General features: G+C 48.1%; 10 protein-coding genes across 10 annotated transcripts; 6 read left to right on the top strand and 4 right to left on the bottom strand.

The window, feature by feature from the left end:
• Positions 1-236: 236 nt before the first annotated feature.
• LAJ45_02323 (uncharacterized protein) lies at positions 237-1,936 on the bottom strand (the record flags this gene model as incomplete). Its single annotated transcript, XM_046111914.1, has 3 exons — positions 237-1,351; positions 1,410-1,816; positions 1,875-1,936. 3 exons carry the CDS (start codon positions 1,934-1,936, stop codon positions 237-239), a joined length of 1,584 nt encoding a protein of 527 aa, XP_045974814.1.
• Positions 1,937-2,355: 419 nt separating this feature from the next.
• LAJ45_02322 (uncharacterized protein) lies at positions 2,356-3,157 on the top strand (the record flags this gene model as incomplete). Its single annotated transcript, XM_046111913.1, has 5 exons — positions 2,356-2,358; positions 2,409-2,614; positions 2,680-2,801; positions 2,857-3,046; positions 3,115-3,157. The coding sequence occupies 5 exons, from the start codon at positions 2,356-2,358 to the stop codon at positions 3,155-3,157; spliced, it is 564 nt and encodes a 187-aa protein (XP_045974813.1).
• A 197-nt stretch (positions 3,158-3,354) lies between these two features.
• LAJ45_02321 (uncharacterized protein) lies at positions 3,355-3,823 on the bottom strand (the record flags this gene model as incomplete). The annotated part of the gene is made up of 4 exons (XM_046111912.1): positions 3,355-3,395; positions 3,454-3,490; positions 3,556-3,645; positions 3,704-3,823. The coding sequence occupies 4 exons, from the start codon at positions 3,821-3,823 to the stop codon at positions 3,355-3,357; spliced, it is 288 nt and encodes a 95-aa protein (XP_045974812.1).
• A 271-nt stretch (positions 3,824-4,094) lies between these two features.
• LAJ45_02320 (uncharacterized protein) lies at positions 4,095-5,791 on the top strand (the record flags this gene model as incomplete). Its single annotated transcript, XM_046111911.1, has 5 exons — positions 4,095-4,107; positions 4,171-4,320; positions 4,380-4,737; positions 4,791-5,260; positions 5,328-5,791. 5 exons carry the CDS (start codon positions 4,095-4,097, stop codon positions 5,789-5,791), a joined length of 1,455 nt encoding a protein of 484 aa, XP_045974811.1.
• Positions 5,792-7,308: 1,517 nt separating this feature from the next.
• Positions 7,309-7,819, top strand: LAJ45_02319 (uncharacterized protein; the record flags this gene model as incomplete). Its single annotated transcript, XM_046111910.1, has 4 exons — positions 7,309-7,331; positions 7,422-7,431; positions 7,474-7,604; positions 7,750-7,819. The coding sequence occupies 4 exons, from the start codon at positions 7,309-7,311 to the stop codon at positions 7,817-7,819; spliced, it is 234 nt and encodes a 77-aa protein (XP_045974810.1).
• Positions 7,820-8,394: 575 nt separating this feature from the next.
• On the top strand, positions 8,395-9,865 carry LAJ45_02318 (uncharacterized protein; the record flags this gene model as incomplete). The annotated part of the gene is made up of 5 exons (XM_046111909.1): positions 8,395-8,472; positions 8,561-8,879; positions 8,940-9,053; positions 9,195-9,658; positions 9,719-9,865. 5 exons carry the CDS (start codon positions 8,395-8,397, stop codon positions 9,863-9,865), a joined length of 1,122 nt encoding a protein of 373 aa, XP_045974809.1.
• A 3,654-nt stretch (positions 9,866-13,519) lies between these two features.
• LAJ45_02317 (uncharacterized protein) lies at positions 13,520-14,277 on the bottom strand (the record flags this gene model as incomplete). Its single annotated transcript, XM_046111908.1, has 3 exons — positions 13,520-13,926; positions 13,997-14,132; positions 14,194-14,277. 3 exons carry the CDS (start codon positions 14,275-14,277, stop codon positions 13,520-13,522), a joined length of 627 nt encoding a protein of 208 aa, XP_045974808.1.
• Positions 14,278-14,420: 143 nt separating this feature from the next.
• LAJ45_02316 (uncharacterized protein) lies at positions 14,421-15,687 on the top strand (the record flags this gene model as incomplete). The annotated part of the gene is made up of 9 exons (XM_046111907.1): positions 14,421-14,450; positions 14,507-14,570; positions 14,743-14,768; positions 14,832-14,837; positions 14,896-15,015; positions 15,083-15,102; positions 15,171-15,181; positions 15,518-15,619; positions 15,683-15,687. 9 exons carry the CDS (start codon positions 14,421-14,423, stop codon positions 15,685-15,687), a joined length of 384 nt encoding a protein of 127 aa, XP_045974807.1.
• Positions 15,688-16,712: 1,025 nt separating this feature from the next.
• On the bottom strand, positions 16,713-17,733 carry LAJ45_02315 (uncharacterized protein; the record flags this gene model as incomplete). The annotated part of the gene is made up of 2 exons (XM_046111906.1): positions 16,713-17,336; positions 17,425-17,733. 2 exons carry the CDS (start codon positions 17,731-17,733, stop codon positions 16,713-16,715), a joined length of 933 nt encoding a protein of 310 aa, XP_045974806.1.
• A 4,676-nt stretch (positions 17,734-22,409) lies between these two features.
• On the top strand, positions 22,410-24,382 carry LAJ45_02314 (uncharacterized protein; the record flags this gene model as incomplete). Its single annotated transcript, XM_046111905.1, has 3 exons — positions 22,410-23,267; positions 23,358-23,760; positions 23,829-24,382. The coding sequence occupies 3 exons, from the start codon at positions 22,410-22,412 to the stop codon at positions 24,380-24,382; spliced, it is 1,815 nt and encodes a 604-aa protein (XP_045974805.1).
• Between the last annotated feature and the right edge of the window lie 338 nt (positions 24,383-24,720).

The raw sequence follows: 24,720 nt of genomic DNA, 5'->3' as shown, positions 1-24,720 counted from the left end.
ACTTCTGATTAAAATTTTGAAAGCACAGGTTTATCACGCAAAGTAAGTCGCAAGAAAAATTTGTAAGAAGGAAAAAACTTTTATATAAAACCTATTCGAAAAGAAAAAGAAAAGAAAAACCAAGAAGAAATGCCCCCTACACCCAGTATACCGATATAAGTACCTATCAAAGCTAGCAAAAATCCAATCATACCCAGCATAAGAAACACTCTAATTACTACACACCTACAAACCACTTACACCTCATCATGGTCCCTAACATTTAGCTCGTCAAACTCATCCAACAGTTCATCCATGCCGATCTCCGGCAATCCCTCCTCGTCATCATCCTCATCCGTCTCCTCAACATCCATCTCATCGCCAGTCTTCTCCACACCCTCCATTCTCGTACCACTCGGCGGGTTCTTCCTCGTGTTCTTGTACAGCGCCAGCGTTCCTCTCAGCTCCGCATCCTCCTCCACATCCCGCAAGAACATCTCATAATCGCGCTCCGCACGTTCCTGGTCCTGCTTCCTGGGCAACATCTCGGACTCGTCCTTCGCCATGCGCTGCAGCTTCCAAGCACGAGACTTGTTCTTCTTCTTACGCGGGTAGCTCTTCTTGACGAGGATTACATCTGGGATGCGGTCTGGCGCGTTGCGCTCCAGCTCTGCGAAGTGCTCGTTGTTAAGATTTGCACCGGTAATATGGTAGCCGAGAGCAGAGTCTCCTGGGTGTAGAATACCGCCGAGGTGAGTGCGAACAAGATAAGTATTATTGTTTGATGCCATGTCAGATGCGCGGGCAACAGTGACATCCGCGAGAACGTGCTTCCCGTGGGTAGCACCTAGAGGCTCAATATCGAGGACGATGAACTCAACAAGGGAAGACACGTCGGCGAGAGAGCTGAAAGGCGCGCGCCAGTACACGTTTGTAGTGATGTCGGTGACCTGGAGGGTGTTGGGGTCGAGAAGGTGGATACTGTTTCCAATGCGGTTGCAGAGAAGAAGTGGGGGGATGTTTCCAAGAGTACGGGCCATCTTGAGAGGGATACAGACGAGATCGTCTTTGCAGATTGGCACAATCTCGATAGAGTAGGTAAATTTATAGGACTTTGTAGATGTATGGATATCCGTTGAGATTAGCTCAGAGGACTTCTGAGACCGGACTGGGGCAACGGCGGCAAGAAAGTCGACCATCTTGGTGGCGTGATTTCGCTGAGAGTAGAAAAAGTCCAATCCGTCCTTTGCTTCGCGGATATTTACAGTGTCGCGGTGAGCGTTGTGTTTTAGGATCAGCTGCTCGAGGTAAAGAAAGGTACGCTTATGTGGGACTTTCTGGCGGACTTGCACACACGCTCTCCATGTGTTCGCTATACCATCATCAGCAAAGCTCACAAAGAAATGACTTCCGCCACTACCACCACTAACCTGTATACGACTTCGCACAGTCCGGGCACTGGTGATACGCTACCACGTACTCGACCTCAAAACTCTGCTGCAGAATTGTGGACTCAAACGCCTCCTGCTGCACCGTGATCTTGACCTTGATTCTCTTCGAGTGGGGCTCCGTCCATATAAAGCTCGCATCGATGATTCGGACCTTTGTAAGACCTCTCAGTCTACGCAGACATAGCGCAAGTAGTTCTCTGCTCTCTAGCGCGGCAGCGACCCAGTGATTGGGGGGCTGCAGCCAGCGGTCACATCCACGGCAGAAATGAATGGTGGCTTCACGCTGGATTCCGGAGGAGATATCTACGTTGAGTTTGATACAGTCGTAGCACATGGCAACACCAGTGCTGCCATCTATAGGCGCGCCACAAGTTGCGCAAAGAATTCTAAAGTGGCGATATTGATCAGTCAGGTCCTTGCAGGCATGGAGAGGGTGCTACTAACGTTGCGATGGATGCCTTTTGGCCCGTAAAGGGCTGTATTGATACGGAGTCGTCGATCTCCATTTTAGATATGGTTTCCGGGTTGTTTCTGTCCTGTTTCTGTCGGTATATGGTGGTGGTGGTGGTGGTGGTGGTGGTGGTGGTGGTGGTGGTGATAGTTTGTGAGGGAGGTGAGGGAGGTGAGGGAGGGTTATGTCGGGTATTGGTGGGGGAAAGGCAAAGAGCACACTTTTTTTATTTTTATAATTTTTTATGCAGTGGTGGTACCCCGCGAATCTTATCTAATCTCTTGGGAGTTTGCCAGGGGGCAGATAAGATTTCTAATCGGATGGTTGTTAAGCAGAGTGACGCATGTGGAACACGGTGCATGGGGTTAGTGTGCTACTTTGGCGCAGATAAAACCAACAGTTCTTTAATAAAGCTCCAACAGCTTCTAAATAACTCACGAAACTCGGTATATTATAGATGCACAAGTACTAATCATGGTGAGTCAACACTAATTGCAATCCCTAGTACAGGTAATAACACCCCCTAGCCACCGCGCCGAAGACCACCCCCTCCGCCGCCGCCCGCCGCCCCTACAAAGAAACCCAGCGCCTCCAAGGCTGCAAAAGCACTCGGGCTAGATGTCGATGAAGAAGCCGAGATCCAGGAGGCGTGGGAAATGTTTATGGATGCTGATGGATCCGAGGAGGTGGGCGAACCGGTGGTGATTACTGCGGATGTCCGAAGGGTCATGATGTTAGTTGCGCCGGTTGTATTGAGCTGGAGAGTACGAGGAAGTGAGTGTTAATGGGGAGTTATAGGGCGCTAGGGTTTGATTCCTCGAAAGAGGAAATGAAAGAGATCATAGAGATTCTAGATCCAGATAAAGAGGGCTTTGTCACGTATGGCATGTTTTTAGAGGTTGCGGCGTTGAAGATGAAGAGTAAGTTTATTTTCGTTTTACAAATAATAGTTGTTGGTTGTTAACATGACTACAGACCGAGACCAGAATGTCGAAGTTCAGCGCGCATTTGACTTGTTCAAAGGCGGAACCGGAGACGATAGCCCGATCACAATTGCAGACCTACGGAGGGTCGCAGACGAGCTGAAAGAAAATGTAACAGATCAGCAGCTAAGAGATATGCTAGATGAGGCATGTAGTAAAGAAGTAGGCAGGGGTGTTAATCTGTAAGTCCAAAATTTATTTGTGGATGTAGAGTCAATTATTGATCGCGGGATTCTAACGTGCTGTGTAGGAAAGATTTCGAGGCCGTTATGAAAAGAGCAGGGGTTCTGTAGTCCGGAATTATTGCGACCTTGCTTTGTTGGGTGTTATGGAGTTTGATGTCACTTTTATATAATAATATAGAGTTTGCTTTATAATTCAACTGTGAAAATTGTACTAGGAAAGAAAACTTGCACACTGCATGATATTATATTTTCTAGCTACCAGAAGGCAGCTATTCCCAACCCCATCCTATCCCAGTACCCATCTCTTATGACTGTGACTGCGGCGAAATGAGGACAACAGAATCTCCTATAGATCACTCGTCAGTAAATACTAACGGCCAGAAACAGCCTGAGAGCCGACTAACCTCTCACGAACAACATTTCCGAGTTGTTCTTGATCGTCTATAAAGTACCATATTAATTCCCTATCCCTTGCCTTTCGACTACATTATCCACCGTACACATACCTTAACACTATCATCATCCTCGTCATCGTTCACCACATAGATAGTCTCCTCGACCTCACCGAGCACAAGGTTGCAATGTGAATCATAAGCCTGCCCATAAATCGCACAATTAGTTCTCACTCGTATCACTCCAGAGGTAGGGCCGTACATGTAGTCTCCCCCGCAGCTCCCGGTCTCCTCGCAACTTGACGAAAACGTGTTCATCAAGTGATAGGCGGACAAGGTCGAGGGGTTCCTGGATTGGGTTGCTATCGTCGGCGTCGGACATGGTGATTTTGGCTCTGGTATGGGTATGGGTCGTAGGTGAATTGCAAGCCTTTTGGTCTCCAGGTGGTAGTGGGGCAGGCAGTCCCGAAGTGGTAAGGTGTCGTGAGGCTCGCAGATTGCTGACATAAGACAGCCTGCTGACAAGGGCATTGTCACACAGCCTATTCAAGGTGTCTAGAAATCGCGACTTCCTGTCGTCTCGTGGGCTAGATACAGACAGCACTTCACAAATCATCAATTCTACAACCAAATCTACCACCGATCCAGAAACCATGTTGTGCGCAAGTAAGCTATCCCAGCTCAATTAAGTTCTCCCAAATTCTGCCATTAGCTAACAATCTCTTCCAGTCTCCGGAGAAGCGCCGTCCGTCCCAGTCGCGTCGACAAAGTCCGGCGTCGTCTTTGAGAAACGCCTAATCGAAGCCTACATCGCTGAACACGGCAAAGACCCCGTTACCGGCGAAGACCTAACTACCGCGGACCTCGTCGAGCTGAAATGTAAACCCCTTACCCCTCTAATAAACTTAGCAAAGACCTTTTTGCTCACCCTCGTATAGCCTCCCGAACTGTCCGTCCGCGCCCACCAACACTCACTAGCATCCCATCTCTCCTAGCAACCTTCCAGAATGAATGGGACGCCCTTGCACTCGAGACACATACGCTGCGGCAACAGCTGACCCAAACGAGGCAGGAGCTCTCGACGGCGCTGTATCAACATGATGCTGCGACAAGGGTTATTGCAAGGCTGTTGAAGGAAAGAGACGAGGCTAGGGAAGCTCTGAGTAAGATTAGTATTGGGGCAGGAAGTGGACCGGCGGCGCCAGTGGCAGCTGGTGGCGCCGACGCGATGGAAGTTGATGATGCGGGAGTGGTGCCACAGAGTGTACAAGATTTGGTGGATGAGACAGCAAAAGTGTACGTTTCTCTCCATTGGCATTGTTGGAATTTGGAGACTAATGGTGGTGCAGTAAATCCGGTGGAAGAAGAAAACGTGCCGTCCCTGCAGACTGGACAACAGCAGAGTCAGTATCAGGTTTCTCGACTCTCTTTGTCTCGGAGCCATTGTACCCCGGGTGCAACTCTATCGACCTCGATGTATCTGGCGAGCTCGCGCTTCTTGGTGGCTCCGACGGCGTGGCAGGTATCTACTCAATCCCGCAGCAGTCACTGCTGAGCCCACTTAAGAGCGACGACGGGGCAGTTGTGGATGCGCTGTGGGCGGGTAACAAGGCCATCACTGGGCACTCTTCGGGTGTAGTTAGGGTATGGGACGAGGCGGGTAACGGGAGCACCACAATGCGGACCCATGCCGGTGAAGTTAAGGCGCTGGCATTGCACCCCAGTGAGCGCATTCTTGGAAGCGTGGGTGCGGACAAGAGCTGGGTGCTTTATGATATTGAGGCGGGGAAGAAGGTCGTGCAGATCTATGGCGAGTCTGGTATGTTATCCCCATGCTTTTACGTCGCATTTGATATTTTGTAAGCTGTCCTATTAACACACCGCAGAGCTAACATCCGCGCATTTCCATCCCGACGGTCGCCTTTTCGCAACTGGTACTGGTAACGCCGTCAACATCTACGACGTACGCACCGCCACTCTTGGCGCCACCTTCGGACCCCTCACCGGCCCAGTTTCCTCCCTCCACTTCTCAGAAAATGGATACTGGCTTGCCCTCTCCGTGAAAGATCAGTCATCAGTTGAGATCTGGGATCTTCGCGAGCTGACACAGACAAAGGCGATTGATGTGGGGACCCGCGTTGACAATGTCCGCTGGGACTACACTGGACAGTTTATTGCCACGGCGGGACCAAGCGGAGTTAGCGTGCAACAATACCAGAAGAAGGGGAAGACTTGGAGCGAGCCCTTGAGGGTCGGCGTGCCTGCTGTGGCCACGGCCTGGGGACCAAGGGCGGGAAGCCTAGTCACGGTTAATAAAGAGGGTATTATCACGGTTTTGGGAGCGAAATAAAGTTAGAATAACATTTTATGGCGGCAACAAAAGTGTCTTCTTTTTTTCTTTCTTTTTCTTGTTTTGTATTGTTTTTAGCTTCTTCCCAGTCTTAGATAATTTGAAGGATCGTGGAATGTGTTGTTGTCATTGCGGACGTTTGGGTGAGAGTTGTGTCGAAATGGCCCATGAGGTTCTGGGCCGGTGATATCTATCAGTTATTGCATAACGCAAAGTAACACGGATTTGAGTCCCTAGAATGGCAAATATAAAACCCGAGAAAGACTATTATAGTCGTGGTAGGCGTTGTAGTAATACTTGAAACTAGTATTATTCATGTTATCGGTTTTGGACCCACAACAAGCTTCTCCCAGTGAGGTATCACTGCATTCAATAATCTCTTTTTGTAATTTGTGGACATCCCTAAATAAGATGACAGATGCAATGCTGTCGTTTTTTTTGTTTTTTTTTTGTTGCTATTTGCTCCTAAGCATTGCCTATGCATAAACTAGGAAATCATTAGAAAGGCAGTTGCTACAACCACATTAGCTAGTCCATGACTGAATGCTTTGTGGGTAATATAAGTATTCAATTTCTGGTCCGCAAACTCCTACTATACTGGAGTACCACAACATCCGATTTCCCTTAGCAGTTTGTAAGCGTCCCTGGTTAAGGCGATACCGATAGTATTTTCTCACTTTTTCGCACTCAGAGACAAAACAAAACGAGTGGGTGGATTTCAAGGTTTGGAGGAGCTGGTCTCGAGACCTCAAGTAGGAAAGCTACGCCTTCTCATGCCGTACTCACGGCTGCTAAACCAATTGAAAGATCAGGGTCCAAAATTCTTAATCTGATATTTCCGCTGCGGAATGGTGGTAAACCGAGTCCGTGTTGAGATGGTCTCGTGCCCGTCACCACTCGCGCCGTTAGGTACAGGTACCTACGTCGTGGCTGTTCAACTTTCTGCCATCAATATATAATGGTTGATATGCTCAACTGTCCTGTAAAAGAAAGGACGTGTTCGCGAAGCTGCTCATGTGTTGTTTGTAGTTCCCCGCCGGCTGGTGATCACGCCCTGTCCCACCAAACAAACTCACAACTCCACGAAGCTGCAAACCCCAGCCCCCTACATAATAATAAATAATATACTACTGTGCCTACCAAGATTGAAATTTGAATCTACTCTACATATCTTCTTCCCCTTCCAGCAGGGACCAGATCGGACGTAGGTACAGGCCACGTTTACGGCTGCACGACATTGATATTCTTTTTTTATTATTGTAATTTTGGCCTGCGATTGGCCCGTTGGCTAGTCGGGGTGTAGGGTTGCGGAGGGAAGGGAAAAAAAAGAAAATGCGATTCATGGAAGGGATGTAGATCTAGTGGATCGGTGGGGGGGGGGGGATTGTTGTCGGTATCGGGTGTGCGTGCTCCTTACCTTGGTTCCTGTGTCCTGTCCTGTTTGTATTCTGGATGCTCGAGGAAGGTTGGGATTCGATCTTCAGCTAGAGGGGGAGATTGGAGATGGGGATGGAGAGATGTTGAGTAGCTGGATGGATCGGTATGTGCAGTATCTAGGTGATGTTTTTTCTACCTTTCCTTTTTGGTCTTTACCTACCTTGACGATTGACTCTTTGGGAGTGTTGTTTAGGATAGCAGTGGTTAGTGTAGGATGGTTACTGTAGTTACTTGGTGTGGTTCAGGGACTCTACGTCGTCGTAGTTACAAGTAGCTTTAGAAGAGAGGCTCTGCTGGGGGGAAGAAAAATCAAGACTACGAGGGATCCTCTGGAGCGGAATTGGGTAAATTATGGTGGTGCAGAGTGCATGTGTATGTGAGTATGACCAAAAGGGTTCTCACGGCATCATCATCATCACACGACTTCACTTTCTATAAAAGCGCTCAAGGGAAAGATTTTTTTCTGCTCTGGTGTTATTGGGGTTGTTTAGTGGGTTAAGCATACTGATAGGTTTCTTAAGAGCTGGCTGCAGAACGACGTGGGCCGAGATCTTCGGGGAGGATTTTCCTTGGCAGTCTGAAAGGAAGTAAGAAAGAAAAAAAAGGAAAGAAAAAAATGAGGGCGGTAGTAGCGTGTGAGAGGAGTGTGTGAGAGTGTGTGAAGGGGAGAAAGAAGGAAGCCTGGGGCTGGCTGGCGGGCTGGCGGGCTAAACGAAAGGAAGGGGTGGAGGACCATAACCACAATTCCGACCTCCTCGTGGGTCTCTCCTTACTAAGTGATGTATATGTGCGTGTGTGTGCGCTCACCAGCCGAGTCGTCGGCCATCTCACAGACTGACTGATTGACTGAGGTTGAACAACAATGAACGAACGACGTCCCTCCTTTCTATCTTGCTAATCGTCTGTCCCTTCCACCACCTACCCCCCTCCACCTTTCACACCCCCCCACCAACAACTACAACTTTTGCCCCTCCTCTTCCTCTCTTCCCTTCTTATTCTTCTCACTTACCCTCCTGTCCTTCACGCCCTCAAACTCTCTTCACCTACACCCCCCCCACCCCCCCACACCAACCTCATCCGTTGATACAATAGAAGGCACTCTTCTTTGTATCTTCTGGAAACTACAATCTCCTACGATCATCTAGGCTCACACCTCGAATCCCAAAATGTCGGATCAAGGTTACCGCTACCCTCGCCCTTACCACTACGACAACGATGGGCCAGGACCTAGTCGGCCTTCAAAGGTTCGTCTTGCTTCTGTTTTTCTCTTGCCTTGCCTCTTCGCTGCTGTAGTATAATATTAAATCAATTTTTTTTTCTTGCTATTTCTAGCGCCCACGGGATCAAATGAGTATGGCAAGATTGAACAACGCATCGAACCCTTCTTCCTCCATCGCCGCCGCCGCCCCCGGCCCAAGTTTGATTCTCCCCACTAGGAACGGAAGCTGGAGCAATAACACCACCAGCAATAACAATAACAACATTAATAATAACAACAATAGCAACGGAGGGGCCAGCAGAAGTGGGAATACGAGTCGAGTATCTCCCACCCGCTCGTCCTCTTCCTCGCAGACACTCCCCAATGGTCACACAGTAATCGACCTCACCAACTCCCCTCCCCCACCACAACAAGAAATGTTCGGGCCCAGAGGTAGAGGCCGCTCAAATGGAAGTCGCGGACCATCTAGCAGTGGTAGTAACAATAGTATAGAGGTTATCGACGTCGATGCGCTTCCGGATACTCCGGCATTGCCACCCCGCTGGCCGGGTGGTAATGTACCGGAGTTTAGATTTTCCCGAAACGCAGCGAATAGACTTTTAGGTGGTGGGCCTTCCTTCGCTAGTCGTACACTGCAACAACATCGTCATCACAACCATGGGTCTGGCTCTCGGCCAGTCCCGGTTGAGCCAAACCTCATATACCCTCGCATCGATCGTATGGATGCTAATGCTGCTGCTTTCCCAGTGTTCGCAGAGGAAATGGAGGGCCCAGTATTAGGTCACGGTGGCAGGATCGGGCAAGGATTACCGGATGTGAATATGGGGGGAATTGGAAACTTTTTACCGCGTTTCCGATCTGGGCCTCAGGGAGGTCAGCAAGGGGTACATGGAGGGATCGATGTCATATCAAGCATTTGGACTTCTTTTGGGTCAAGGGGAATGTGGGGACACGATGGTCCACTCGCGGGATTTCAAGCCCCGGACATGGATTACAGCCAGAGAGCGCCGGGAATTATTAGGGAGGAATCGCCAGTTGATGCTGCCAGAGCAAGGAATATAGACTACAAGTCCCCACAGCCAGCTAGGGAAGGGTACACTAGGAGTCCAAAGGAGGACGACATTCTTGTTTGCTCAAGCTGCTCGTCAGAATTGGGCGTGCCCGGGGAAGGGCCATATGCGCAGGAGGTCTGGGCCTCTAAATGTGGACACGTAAGTCGTGGCTTTGCCTTAACTTATGCTCGCGCGCTTTGGTCTAATGTTTTGAAACAGAGTTATTGCGGCACATGCGTTTCTATATTCCGAACACCACCTCTATCAAAATCGAAGAAGCCGGTGAGGCCAAAGGCGAAGAATTGTTCAGTGGGCTGTAAGGTCAACTTGGCGACGAAAACAGCGATGTTCAAGATTCACTTGTGATCTATGTTGAGGACTCAATTGTGATTACGGTGTCGTCTATAGATTGGCGAGCCGAGTATATTTTTATTACCTTTCTTTTTTTTCTTTTCATAACTCTAATTGGGAAATGGGAGGCTATTTACTTACTGCTCTTGGGTGTCAACAATACACTACATTACTTTCTCCTTATCTTTTTCTCTTATGTTGGGTTCGGCTAGGGTGTGGCAAAAACGGGCATGCATGGGTTTTTCTTTCTCTCTGGTCATAGTTTCTTTACCCCCTCATCAACCTTTCTCCCACTTCCAATTGGGATTGGTAGTATCGCTACTGTTTTTTATTCCCCTCTTCAGTCTCATGCAATCTCGCATGCCCATACGCATCCCCATGCTCATAGCAACTCCAGGGTTTTCTCATTTTTCGGTCATATTTGGTCGGGTGTTTTTTTGTTTTTTTTTTGAGTTTTTGAGTTTTTCCTATGTATATTTTTGTGTTCCCGTGTGAATAAATGGTTTCACTGGCGCTTTGTTTTTCGTTTTTTTTTTATTATTCTACGGCCATGTACTAAGAGTTGTTTCGGTGGAGCGGGAGCGATGAAGTCTGGGAGAGAATCGAATACCTTTTTTTTATATATTATAAACCCCGATGGCTTGGCTAATAGTCTGATAAATCCATCTTTTGAGATTATGCATGATTATGAAAGATAGTACTGGGCTGTATTACCGCCTATTCTTTTGTCTATTGCTCGGTACAATCCCACAATCTCCACAATAGAACCCTCACCAACCCACCAAACTCGAATCTTGAATAAGGAAGCAGAGAACGCCAGACACTGTTGGAAGAGCTCAAGTATGAATAACCCCATTGCGCCAAACCCCGTTAACACTTCTCTACCACGAGGACTAGCTCACTGCCCATGAAGTAGTGTTGAGTACCTCATGATCACAACACTTGACGGCGAAGCGCCCGCTCTGAGGAACATTGTGCGCAACTTGTACTGCCATGTGTGAGAACGATGGGCGCCGCCTCGCTGGGTGAGCGTCGGCGAACAGAAGTGACTGCACGAAATAAATAGCGTGCCGGGCGCGCGGGTGGGCTGGCCGTGTCCGAGAGGGGAATTGAGGATCCTGGGTATGGAGCATATGGCGTGGTGGACGCCGCTGGACGTGGATTGCCCCCGGCGGCTATTTCATCCCGTTTTTAGTGTCTGTTGTGTTAGTGAGATTGTGTTGTGTTTACTTCATGATAAATCACTCGCATTGCCTGCAGCTAGTCTACTTTCAGCCGCATTGAGAGAAATGTATTGCGGATGTTGGGAATTGATGGAATAGTGGTGAATCGGTTGGTAGTCTGTGGACTTGCTGTGCTATGACTCAAATGGTTGCGAATTGGGCGCTTCGTTTGTGAATAACCATCCCGGATGAAAGTGTTAATCTTCGGCGCGAAGACCTCTCTGCCCATTCAAAAGATCCAGGGTCGCCATGGCAACCGAGTCTCTGGAGTTTGTACATATCTGGGGCTATGAGCGTACCATCTACGCTGTAGTCATCAACTGGGCTGTCTGCTTGCAATTGGTCAAGCTACTTATACCTATATCTATGGTAGAGGCTTCCATATAATAGCGATTTTCAATGGCTTATGAGAGAAGTGATATTCCTTATGGTAAATACGTCAATAGACCAATCGATCGTGACGACGGAAAGGTTGTTCGCCGGACCATGTACCAAGACACCTACCCCACCAAGGATGCTCAATCTGTGGCCATGTCTATGCAGGTCAAACACGGTAAGTCTTATTGTGATGACTCGAATAGGATAGGTCATGTCTCCGTTTTTGTTTGATTGCTGTACTGTGCCTACTATGTAGACTTAGTTTCATCATAGAATATCACTCGCGCACCAATAACCCTCCTCCTGCGCTACCATCTGTGCTTATTGGGCGCGGCCAGAGACCCTGTACTCGGTCGTCCAGGCCCTGGCTGGATAGTGCATATCTAATTTTCTCGAGCGGCGGCTCAGAGCCTATAGCTGGCGCTCTTGATCCGATTCTTCTAAACCTTTCAAAGTTAACATCAGTTTGATAGGAAGTTGCATAGTGGAATTACTATAGAGCTATTGGATAATTGGCCCCTTCACTCTCCAGGGCTGCGTATACATACCTTTCAACGGTCCCTGGTCTTCCACTGGTGGATTGTAATTGGTCAACAAAGCGGCCGGGCCGAACCAGTGAGGCTCACAGAGGGGTTTGCAGCTGATGTGCCACAGCCTCATCTTTCTCATCGTCTTGACAGTCGCCGAGTATAGCTCATTGGCGGGGGAGCTAATTTGTTGGTCGGTTTAGATGATGACCGGAACGAAGCGTGGTCTAGGAGGCCGGCCTAGCGGGTGTGTGAGTGGGGACAGGGGGGAGGCCATCCTTTGGATCTTGGAGCCGACGCCGTCCTAAAGCCGGCCTCGCTATGCAAACTTCGTGGGGGAGGTGACGCATTCAAGAGTACGTGCACGTAGTGCTGTAGGCGGGGATGTGGTAGTCCACGCGCACGTCGAGGCGAGATTTTTCTCGACTCTCACCGATTCAAGCCACCAGTCGAGAAGGGGAACCTGCTCAGACCAGCTCCTGGAGCACACCAGGTGGGCTGGCATATTTTAACGTCTTATGCCAAAGTCTTCTCTTCCGTGGAACTATATATGCAGGGCCTTCCAGCTGTCAGCGGGTACATTCACAAACTATCACTCGAAACACAAGGCGCTCCTTCTGATTCCCTGACCCGACAGGTCTTGCTTATTATATGTATGCAGCGAACCTGACAGAAGAAGAAGCATTACTTAAAAAGGCATCTGATCATGAGCCAGGCAGAAAACAAAAGCAAAAAGTGAATCATCTGCCATCCAGTTCTGAATCAAATCAAAATCAGTCAGTCAATCATATCAGTTCTGCGACAACGATCGTCGCGACACTACCTCATCGAGTAGTTGTTCGAGTGCCTACTCTACTGGGAATGGTACGTCGCGTCTGCAGAATAATCCATAAGTGCAGAGCAGAGTACATAGGGTGCAGGTCGTCAGTGCGTAGGTACATGTGTGCCGACGTGACTGCTACCTACATGTACATGTAAGCAGTGCAAGTAGTGTAAGTCTTAGCTTTAACGACCTGACTTAAGGCTCGGGCCGCCGGTGATAAGATAGCATGGCCTGTTCAAGGCATGGTTTAAGGTTTGGTATCAAGGCGGGGGATGGGATTGGTTTGCTGTTCCTTGGCCGCCAGGCCGGGTTTAAATGCTGTCTTTTGACGAACAGAATTCAGAAGCTGGCATGTCAATATAGCTAATCAAGTTAAAGACTCATCCGACTCTTGAACTCAGCAATCATTCCTCAAATCTTACGTGGCTCTATGAATCGATGGTATTACCTACGCTCTGGATAGACGATTACCTAGCCATGTTTGAAACAATCATCACAACTTAGTCACTGAATACGATAGTGGATCGGGGGAATGCACCAAAAAGGGTTCGATCATGTTCAAAAGTTGTTAATTAAATCCCCCACAACAAAGTGGGGGGGTGAAAGGTAAGAAATAAAGATAAAAAATAAACTAAATCCCCCATAATCATTCCATATCCGTTTCCCATGCTGTCACTAACTATACATAATGCATATACAATGTATCCATTCAAGGCATTTAAAGAGCCATGTATCCAACAAGACCCAACCCAGCAACCGCAAGTCCGCTCATTCCTCCAAGGCGGTTTGCAGCGTTGGTGGTCTGAACAGGGACTGAGGCTGAGGACGTGAGGTTTCCAGTCGCAGAGGCCGAAGGAATGGCGCTGGTGGTGAGGGTTGAGGAGCCGGAGGCAATGACGGTGGGGAATGACTCGACGGTGCCACTGGATACAGGCGCTGCGGAGGATGAAACTGCTGCAGTGGTGGTGGCGGTAGCAGTGGCAGTGGTGGTGGCCGCTGCAGAGGAGGATACTGCAGCAGAAGAGCTAGCGGCGGAGGTAGCAGGAGTTGAGCCAGTGGCCGGGAAGGTGGTTGGAATGGTAACACCTGCAGCAGAGCAAAGGGCACCTGCAGCTGAAAGGGCTTCTAAGGAATCAAAGAGTTTATGTTAGTATCTTATTTACTATCAATTTATGAAGTGGGTAGGAAGATATACTCTGCTGGTCCGCCTCTGGACAGGCACTTTGGATACATGTCGCTGATCCACTAACAAAAGCAGTGTTGGAGCATGCACACTTAAAGTCAGTGATGCTACAGCTAGTAGCTTCGAGACCAGTAGTAAGACAGGTCAACTAATAGACAATCATTAGACAATGCAAAATATTACGATTTGTGTGGCTTGTAAACACATACAGCACATGAAGGCAAGTCAGAGAGACTCTGTGCGGAGACAGAGGCGACAAGACCAGCAATAGCGAGGACAAAGACAGACTTCATTTCGACTTTGGGTTGGTGTTTTTTTCTTTGGAAAAAAGGTGAGGATTTGAATTCGAAACGCTGAACGAGAGTCGTTTTACGAAAGCGAATGTGTGAAGAAGAGAAGAAACACTGATTTATCTTACTGCAGTAATGTAGTACTGATGAATGGTGAGAGAGGGAAAGAAAGAAAGGTGAGTTCTGTCGAGTCTTTATACACAGATGGATATACTATATTGACGACTACCAGCCTCTCCAAAAAGCTAACCCAGCTAGATGTATTTCTTCAGTTACACTCGCTGATTGGAAGAAGGGTGCCAATTTTGCAGATCCTAGATCGTATCGATCCATGGCCATACATCTATCTTTGCCACACAAACTCAATACAACACGGAGCTCGAACGAAACACCACATCCCATGACATGTGAACCTACATGTATCCTACCTAGCTAGTTCCATACCCAGGAAGCTCGTACTCTCCATAGCGCAGCGCACACAGCCAGCGTACTATGTTGGTACTCTTCCATGTAACCAAGCCTGATGTCAAGTTGTGTTAATTTATGTGGTGTCACAGATGATGGTTCTTTTGACAATTACCGAAGCTGGTTAACCGGATAAAAAGCTTAACAAACGCGCAGAGTAAATCTGGGGAACTCCCCACAGCGCTGAGGCAGTTACCTGTATCGACAAGGAGTAACAACGGAACCCCGCAACCGCAGTTTGAATACCGAGGTGGCACCGTCGCTGGAAAGGGGCAAGTATGTAACTTCAACGACATGTGAAGACCGCTACCAGTACATTTTCCTCTCACCTTCAAACTCAAAGTCCTTTGACAATTGGAAACAGTCAGTGTTTACAACAACGCACATTAAATGAACCAAACCAGGGACAATGCTGATTGGGATTCTAACAGGCAGCCATTCAGTCGGATATTTTAATTCCCTCAGCTGTCAGATTCTTGCTTTAACCTGTGGTCGCTGGCTTCTTTCGAAACAGATGGCCCGTCGGAGTTCAACACTGCCGAGCCAACCGGAAAGGAGCCATGGGATTGTCATTGTCCCAATGTGGCATGCTAGCTGCAGATCATTCACCTGAACCAGATAACCAGCTGCCTTCTCCAGCTCTTCGCTCAACCACATCTGTCTCTGGGTGATTAATGGCGCTACGATATTAATCCAAATTCGCATGATGTGGAAATACCAGCTGCAGTACACAACCAAGTAGAATAGTCTACACCAACAACACATCATCACCTTGAAGGAGATACCTCCCCATTCTACCTATTGGGGGCGAACGTGAACAAATCTCAAATTGATGATGATTCTGGACTTTTGGGTCATCAAGTTACGTTCGTTAGGATAGGTAATTAATTATGTCTCCCCACCCAAAACTAGAGAATAACACTAGGCCGCCGCCGCCGAATAGGTTGAAACGGGAGAGAACCTCAGAGCAGCTGTGTCTACTTCCACCTAGTAAAAGCTTAAGCCTAAAGTAAAGCGCTTTGCGGCATTCCGCCAGCCTATTAGTTACGTAAAGAATATTTTCTAAAGATATCGTAAACATTCAATGTTTTCGCCCCCTTAGCTACCCCTTTTGAGATAATTAATAAGTCCAGCCATTGATTCATCGCAGATCTAGATTTCTAGCATGTACTTTTATGTACCTAGTAGCACAAACGTCATTTGTTTCTTCACCTTGCATGGTGGGTGGCTGGCTGGGTGAATGTTGCTGTCTGGGTTTCTTACCATGTCTAAATTGGTTTTCTCCGGAGCTTGGATCTTGCATGCAATCTTCCTCAACGGTTGTGTCTCAGCATGTGATGTGGGTAAGTACTTTTTTAGAATATGATTCTCGGAAACGCCGTACGTGCTCTATGTACATACTAGGGACCGTCCCATCCGTGCTTCAGAATGTCGATTTCGGTGTAAAATCATGGCACATATACTTGTTCGGAAGAGGCCGAAGTATTAATGGCTAATCTTCATCAAATTGTGATGGTACATAATTCACATGCAATTATGGTATTTTTGCTTGCTAGAAATGCCGAAAATTCTCTCAGCATGGGTACCTACGTGTTCAATGCCTCAGAAACCGGTATTGGAGCAAAGTAAAAAGGGACAATCGTACTTGAACTATTGTAATAGGTAGGTGAGTCGTAGGCTAAATATTTGTGACACCGCAGACATGATTAATATTAGAGTTTTGTGTTGGTGGGTTAGCTCTCCCTTCCCCATATTAGACGAGGAAGTTATTGCATACAGTATTTGACCCGCGAGAATTGACAAGCGAGATTAAGGTACTGCGGGAAGATGTGAAACTTCCGGGACTCTTTAAACGTCACTCAAGTATGGATATCTAGGACTTGGAGTTGATGCGAGATTCGAGTGATATCTGATGATTTAATTGTATTAACAGTGGCTCCCCAGGTCTACTATTCCACAAACCATCAACATTACTACAATTCGTTTCTCCACGGGATCCCCGCCATTGCTCCTCTCTTTCGCACCTTCCTCCCCGCCGCAACCCCAGCCCACTTTACCGCCTCTTCAACACTCTTACCCTCAACAATTGCAACCGCAAAGGCACCAACAAATGTGTCTCCCGCACCCGTGGTATCAACCACATCCTTTGGCTCCATCACCTCAGGCTTCATCCACCCGCCCTTTCCATCCACAGTGCTGAAATACCCCCCCTTTGCACCTAGAGTGATCACAACACTCCCCTTCACACCCCTCTCCAAAAGAGTCTTAGCCGCAGCTTCAACATCCAGCTCCTCAACCTCCTCCCCAGTGAGAAGGGCAGCCTCGGTCTCGTTGACGATCAGGTGGTCCATCTTTGGGTAGAAGTTGACGGGTATAGGCACTGCGGGAGCTGGGTTGAAGATGGACGTTATTCCGGCTGCGTCGGCGAGATTGAGCAGATGCAGAACGGTCTGTAGCGGGATCTCGAGCTGCATCAGGAGCGCGGATATGGGCGGGTTCATGGAGGTGAAATAGCTATCTGGAAAGAGGACTTTCGTGACCTTTGCGTTTGCGCCGAGGTTTATGAGGATGCGGTTTTCCGCGGTGTCTTCGTCGACCTATTATCCACTGGCGCGTTAGCAATCCACTCCCCAAAACATAACACACACTCTCTTCTCCGGAAAGGTGGGGGCGGGGAAAACTCACGATGATGATCGCCGTCCCGCTCTTCTCCACCTTATCCACAACCACACCCTCCACATCCACCCCACTGTCCACCAGCGCCTGCTTCAAATCCCGCCCAAACTCGTCGCCCCCCACACACCCCACCATCTTGACCACCACGCCGTCGCCGGAGAGTCGTGCAGCGGCCGCAGCCTGGTTCGCGCCCTTGCCACCGGGAGCGGTGTTGAACGACTTTGCGGTGAGGGTTTCGCCGGGCGCGGGGAGGCGCCGCGTCCGCGTGACGAGGTCGGTGTTGAGGGAGCCGATTATGGTGATGTTTTTGGGACTCATCTTTTGGTTTTGGAGCGTTTGGAGTTTGTGCGGGGGAGTTGGGGTACTGATGTGACGCGCGGGGTGATATAGAGAGTGGGTTGGAGGTTGGTGAGCTCGTGATGGGGTTGGGCTTTGGTCTGACGTAGGAGGCGCTGGATGGAGGGCGGCGTTCGCCGATGCAGGGTCTGACCGGTGGTGGGTTGGCCCTAACCCTGGGGAAATAACTAATTTGAATTATAGGTAGAAGGTATTTGAATTTACAGGTAGATATCGGCTTGAGGGGTTTGGTCAACCTGGAAAGCTTTTTGGTTGGTTTTGGGGTTGCTAATAGTCGTTGTGAGGTCTTGGTGTATTCTCAGTAATAGGTATTCGGATCATTGACTGTAGTCACTGGAGGTTTCAATTGCTTTGTCATTCAATAGGTTTGGTCTAGGGTTCTGTATTTAGATATAATATTTGGTTTGAAATATTTATATAAATGGTCTCCCATGGGTCTATTATCTTTAATACTACATGACATTGTAGTATACTACGCCCATTTTTGTTCTCTTTCTAATACACGCTGCCGGCCCTGGCCTCGAAGGGTGCAGTAGCATGCATAATCTGGCCGCTCCTGCGTACCTCACCGCAATTTTTCTCGTCTTCATTGGCGGCGACATATTCAATACCAGAACCCTCATCCGCCACCGGTAAATGACCATATGGAAACCACTATCGTCCCAGAATTCACCCCGGACATGATACCTAGCTGTCTCCTACTAACACTAGTGCATACACTTGAATGCCACCACTGTCATAGTAATCAATACTCACTAGGCCAGCAAGACACTACAAGGTTAAGGCCACGACGTACCTATCTTCTTTCCTTCCAAACCCGACACAATTAACGAATTATCAATCAATCAATCCCACCAAACCTGTGATATATTCGATCGACCGTAGTCGAGCGTCTAGTAAAGTTAAAACAAGGTTCACAAAGAAGAAGAAACCGGGAGAACTAGAGCATTTGATAAAGGTAGACATTGAGCTCTGCTGATATGATTGTACTACTAGTATTTGCATAATTAATTGTATACTACATAGAGTACACGTGCACTTGAAACTAATTACACGCCCGTGGAATGGGGATCTTGGGCTGGGGATATATGTGTAAAGCCGTATCGAAGAAGTTACATGACATGTTGGATGTACGTGTGTAAAAGGTTTCCTTAGCTAGCTAGGTATTTGTAATTACGGCTGGGTTAGATTTAATAGTATAGTCATCGTGGGTTTTAATTTTGGTGTGAATATGAAGGCGTGTGGGTTGTATACAGCTTCTCCCTAGCTAGATGCGGACCGACAGTGGTACTTACAATGAGGTAGCTCAAAAACCTAGCTGATATAGCCACTGATCGTCGATAATTGTGATTAGGGAACTATACAAACTCTAGATCATCTATAGACCTAGCTATATATATAGATCTAGCTACCATGTAAGGCGCTTGACATTGTTTCATATTATTATATAAAAGAAGAAGAAAGTAGATAGCCCTAGCATGTAGTGATCAAATTTAAGTTACTATAGAAAGACGCACTAGATATAATCTCGGAGATTGCCCATAATTTTACTGCCCGTAGATCGAGCGCGAGCTTGAGTGTGATACTTGGGGGTATGCCGGCGCCAAGGCGTACAGAATCCCTAAAACTCTGAAACATTAGAAAAAGTGTCGATTCTGATAATTTTCACTTTGTATCTGACGGCTACGAGCGTCGGGGTTTGAAATTTTCTTCTGGGTCCGACATTGAAAGCTACTTCTACAATTTTACGCCTGTGTTGTGGGATACGCCAACGTGATAGAAAATACGCAGGATGTCTGCGAACGAGTGATAGTTTATGAAGATGAAACGTTAACAGGCGACGTCCTATTCTGATCTACTCGTACGCACCCGGTTGGGTTTGGGGCTGCAAGTAGTCTGTGGAGGGTGGACAGGTGTCCTGCGTCCTACTACATACGGTTTTTTTTTCTCTACATGTCACTCGCTACGAGGGCAAAAAATAAGATTAAATAAGTAAAGTCGATAAAAAAAAAGTACAAATAAACGAAATAAACAAAGTTAAAAATAAAAATTTAAAATTAAATATATAGACAAAAAGATTTAAAAAACGATAAAATATAAAAAATGATAAATGATAAATGAAAAAAAGAAGAAAAAACTGAGGGGATCAGGAGACCAGGGTATACGTACAAATATAGAAAAAGGGAGGAGGGGAAATGGAGAGGATCCAGAAGGGAAGAAAGAGGAAGACCAGGAGAGGAAGACCATGAAGAGGAAGACACTAGGAAAGTCCCTCTTGACCCCTCGGATTCACCCAGGAGTCAATAGGGGCTGCGTCCCCTCCGTAAGGAGAGAGACAAGAGAAGAGAGGGGGGAGACGTATGCGGAGGAGGAGGCGACCACGCCTCAGCCCTCCCACCACCACAGCTTTCCCAAGGCTGTGGATTCCGTGGGAGGTCAGGGGTGGCCGGTGTTGAGATCGTCTTCGGGTGCCCGGCAGAGCATGCCCCAACCGGTGCTGTGCTCTCTCCATCGCCCTAGGACCCGGGACCTGCTGGGTTGCTGTTGTCCCCGCGGGGGAGATCATTGGCCGTGTGTATAGTGAAGGAAGAAGGAGTGAGAGGGCAAACGGGCTTTTATACTCGTAAGAAAAAACGCCAAGGATAGCAGCCAAGGATAGCGGTCAATTCTATGAGTGGGGCTGAGCGTGGAGTTTTTTGGCTTACTGCAGTCTTTTGATTTGCCCATAGCGGAACCTCGAGCCATTCTGTAAATTCGATATCAACTTTGAGCTCAACCATATTCAGTTGCAACATTCCGCGGATTTCAGCTCGCATGCAGCTTGTCTCTAGCTCTAAGGATCTGATAATACCTAGAAGCCACCGTGATTTATCCTATCTTTCTGGGCGACTATGTATTTTTATCACGACTCCCGTTAACGTTCCTAGCAAGACGTAAGTTTACACAATTTATATCCGCATAATTGATGAGATATATACTCAGCTAGGTGTGCAGTATGATATTCGTTCGTTTGATATCGATACAGCGGAGACAGCTATGGGAAACTCTTTTGCTCTCGAGATACCGATCTCTAGCTATGGTGCGCACACTCTTAAAGGTGATATGGCGGCATATATATGGATGTGGAACAATTGTGGCTGCAATATAGACTCATGGGCCAACCAGTGGGCTCATTTCTAGCCATTTTGCTACATCACTGCCACAACTCGATCAGGTTTGATTTTCGGGGGGTATAAACGGGTATCCCTTGGACGCGTGAGACATTTGGAGAATCTCTCTCGTGCATTAGCGGGAATTGGCAGTCATGTGACCTAGAATTTGGCTGAGAAAACGTCCGGTAAGCAGTTTGCTGCATTTATCGGTCTTCGGAATATTCAGAGATGCCAAAAACTTCGCAAGTTGCTGCTTTATTATAGTAAATCGTTTCCTAGGTAGGGCACGCTAATGCATGAGAGAGATTCTCCAAATGTCTCACGCGTCCAAGGGATAATACTGTTCCACTTTGTTTAGTCTTGGCGCTTTTTACATACAAAAACAGCCATTTTCGATCGCTGATAACTTTATGAGCACGATAGATATCAAAAAATCGGAAATATAGAACTAAAGTTCATTACTATCACTATACTTCTCTCTTTCCAGATTTTTATATCTTTTTCGGTGGTGAAGTTATCACCGATTGACTACGTCACTTTTGGTTATCTTTAAGAGTGGGCGCACCATATATGCATCAAAAAAATTAAAGCCTTCCCCTTCAAGTGTCCCTGGGTGGCGTTTTTAACACTTGTCGTTGTCTGACACTGTGGGAGTACGACAATGTGGCTTTCGGACGTCGGTGTTGTGACAAAGGCCACGCTGATACAACTATACCTAGGTCTCCACCGGGTTCCTCCTTATTGTTCCTTTCGACCAATTTTTCCCGAATTTCTGCCACACCCAGACGTACGCATAGCGAGCAGCTTGTTATAATACCGCTGGACAAGCAAGAAGCCATATCAGAGAGGCAGCACTGGTATCGAGCTTGCGCTTGACTGTATCTGCTATTTCGCACACTTGGAGCGGCACGGCCTTTTGGGTTGATGTTACACTCTGGCACCAAGCATACATGGGGTAAGATATGTATAGTGGTGTGAAACTATCAATGTCACGTTCTATCAGGACACCTCAGTGGAGGAACCCGCTCCCGTCATGAGCCATCACTCGGAGGAAACCCGCACCACTTGGGGTGAGTGCGGCCCATGAGATATCATAAAAATGTTTACTGCAGTTCTACATATGCTCCTAAGACATTTTCTTGCGTGGATCGTGTGTCCTGTTGTTTGTTTCGTTCTTTGTCTGACCTGGTCATTGTTAAACGGTCGAGGTCAAACAAAGAGAAGTAAACCATGGAGAAATCACTCTGAATGGCATTATACTGATATACTGCTTAGAGAATCTAGGATACCTATTAGAGTCTAACTGATCCTATCGTGGAACATGGAGCCCAGTAAATATCTGAAGTTGCTTTCTTTGTTAGTCCCCTAGATAAGTACTGACATGGGACCACACATGGGACCAACTCCTCATGCAAGTTTCCCTTCGAATCGTGCGCAATTAACAGGCAAGATACTCTATAGATATTGATCTATTTACCAGTGACAATGTCAAAAGAACTAAGTGCAGGTGGTACTCCGATCGGCTCACCGTCTCCGTCCCCCCACCCAGAGACTGCAGCTGGCCCCGCCCCTACCCAAACGGAGAAGCCCCCCACCACAAAAACCAAGCCCAAACACACAAAAATCACCAGCACCCCACAGGCCACGGGCCCCCGCGCCTCCCGCACAACCCCAACCACCATTGGCCCCCGCCAACCAAGCATCCACAACACCCGCGCCACAGCCCGCAAAGTCGACTCCACCACTCGCGTCTCCCGCAGTGGAGGCGGCAGTAGCGGCGGCCCATTGGTCTTCTCACTCTCGCGCGACGCCGCCGGTATGTCGCCCGAGGAGATTGTCCGCGAGATTGGCGGCCGCATCACACTCGCCGAGAGCGAGAATATATTTGACCACAATGGTGGGAGCACCAGTCTCTTTGATCCCGCGCAGAAAAAGACTAAGAAAAAGCGCCCCGAGAAGAAAAGCGGGGCCGGTCCTTCTGCGGCAAGTACCGGTGAGGCGGCGACCGAGAAGAAGAAAAAGAAGAAGAAGAGCAGCGGAAAGTGGCTGGAGAAGAAGCCGGGCGAAACGCCAGAGAAGACGTATAGTAGCTCTCCGAGTAACTGGGAGGGCACGTTACACGAGACGCCGACAAAGTCGACGGTGAGGGGAGATGAGGCCAAGTGGATGGTGCCGGCCGTCGGTTCGCCACCAGAGCTGGCGTTTAAGCGTGGCCAGGACGGGACACCCACGAAGGCGTCGGAGCGGAAGAATAAGGGCAAGAAGCTGCTGGGGCAGATGGAGTTCCCGCTACCGCCGGGCTGGTGGGACGTGCTGAAGATGACGGATAATCAACGGGATCTTGTGAGTATATCATCTAGATTATCCCCTGGAATTCTGTCGTCGATAATATAAAATTGTTGTTGCTGACCCTGGAAATGATCGTTTTGACAGTATATACAACTCTTTGATGATTCAGCCGAGATGACAGAGGAAAGCCAGTATCAGCTCTGGAGCACTGCACTAGACATCGTGTACCTCGCTGGTGAAGAGGAGGGGACATGGGGCGCTGATCCACAGAGGGAGAAGAAGCTCTCGAACTGGCGCGCGGAAATGATATACAAGCATGATTTGACCATCCCACCGCCAATCTCGTGGAATCAGAAGCAGCTGGGAGTGGAACCGCGCCCAACTGACGAGGAGCGACGGGAGTACACGAAGAACTTCCACACGATGTACAATAACTCTTACTTCTGGCGCATTCTAGACCAGGCGTGGGATAAGGAGTGCCTAGATAAATGTCTTGACGCTAACCATGCTATCTGGGATCTCAAGTTGAAATATAGGGATTTTCCTTGTATGTCTTGACTTGTTTCTACTAGCTTCTAAAGGAGTAACTCGTGCTGACACTAGTGCCTACCATAGGGTTCTGTCTTCCGTTGCCCAGTGAGAAGTGGAGGACCCATACGAGTCAATACATTCCGAAGCCTTCAAAGAACTACTGTCAGTGGGTTGTTGGACTACTTGATTTCGGCCTAATGAACTTTGGCGATGCAGAGCAAATTAGACTCCCGGGCTTCCAGCCTGCGGAGCGAGAGGGCGCCTTTGAGGATTCTTGTCACAGAGCGTGGCTAGCCAACGCAGAATATCTGCCCGAAGGCGCAACCAACCCACTAGATGTTGATTCGGACGAAGAGAGTGATGCGGCTAACCGTTCGGACACGCCACCATCACCAGAACCGGAGCTCGAAATTGTAGAGGATAATTATCACAACGGCCCCGCCGTAGAATCGCAGGACTCGGACTCGGATGATGCTACGACGGACGAAAGTGAGGCAGCAGGGGAGAATAGCGAAGCAGAGCTGGAAGATGATGATGAAGAAGAAGCCGTTGAGGAAAAGAGACAGGTGGGGCTCAAGTCTAAGAGGGGAACTGAAAAACCAACAAATACTGGGAAGAGAACCAAAGTCAGCAATTAGTGGATGTACACTCAGTCGTTGAACAATGTAATGTATTTAGTTGGTCTTTAGTAGCTAGAATGATCAAAAAAATATCTATCAATATTGAAGATAAACTGCGGGCCTCGGGTGTTCCTACTCTAGAGCTAGCTTATCAACCAGTTTTTAATTATCACTCCTATCACAGAGATGAAATGTAGTTAGACCGGACAGTGACAAGATGCTGTTTGTTGATTGATATATTTCACGTTGGGAAACACACCACCCGAATTAATCGTTGAGTGATCAGCCGATGATTTAGAACGGCACCCAAGTTTCGCAGTTGTGTAATCTGATATCCTCTTCCATCCACTTGCACT

This window comes from Morchella importuna, assembly GCF_003444635.1.
Source record: "Morchella importuna strain M04M26 chromosome Unknown Morimp01GS004, whole genome shotgun sequence".
Taxonomy (NCBI): Eukaryota; Fungi; Ascomycota; class Pezizomycetes; order Pezizales; family Morchellaceae; genus Morchella; species Morchella importuna.
Note: the sequence above shows the minus strand (reverse complement) of the source record. Positions and strands in the feature narration are given on the sequence as shown.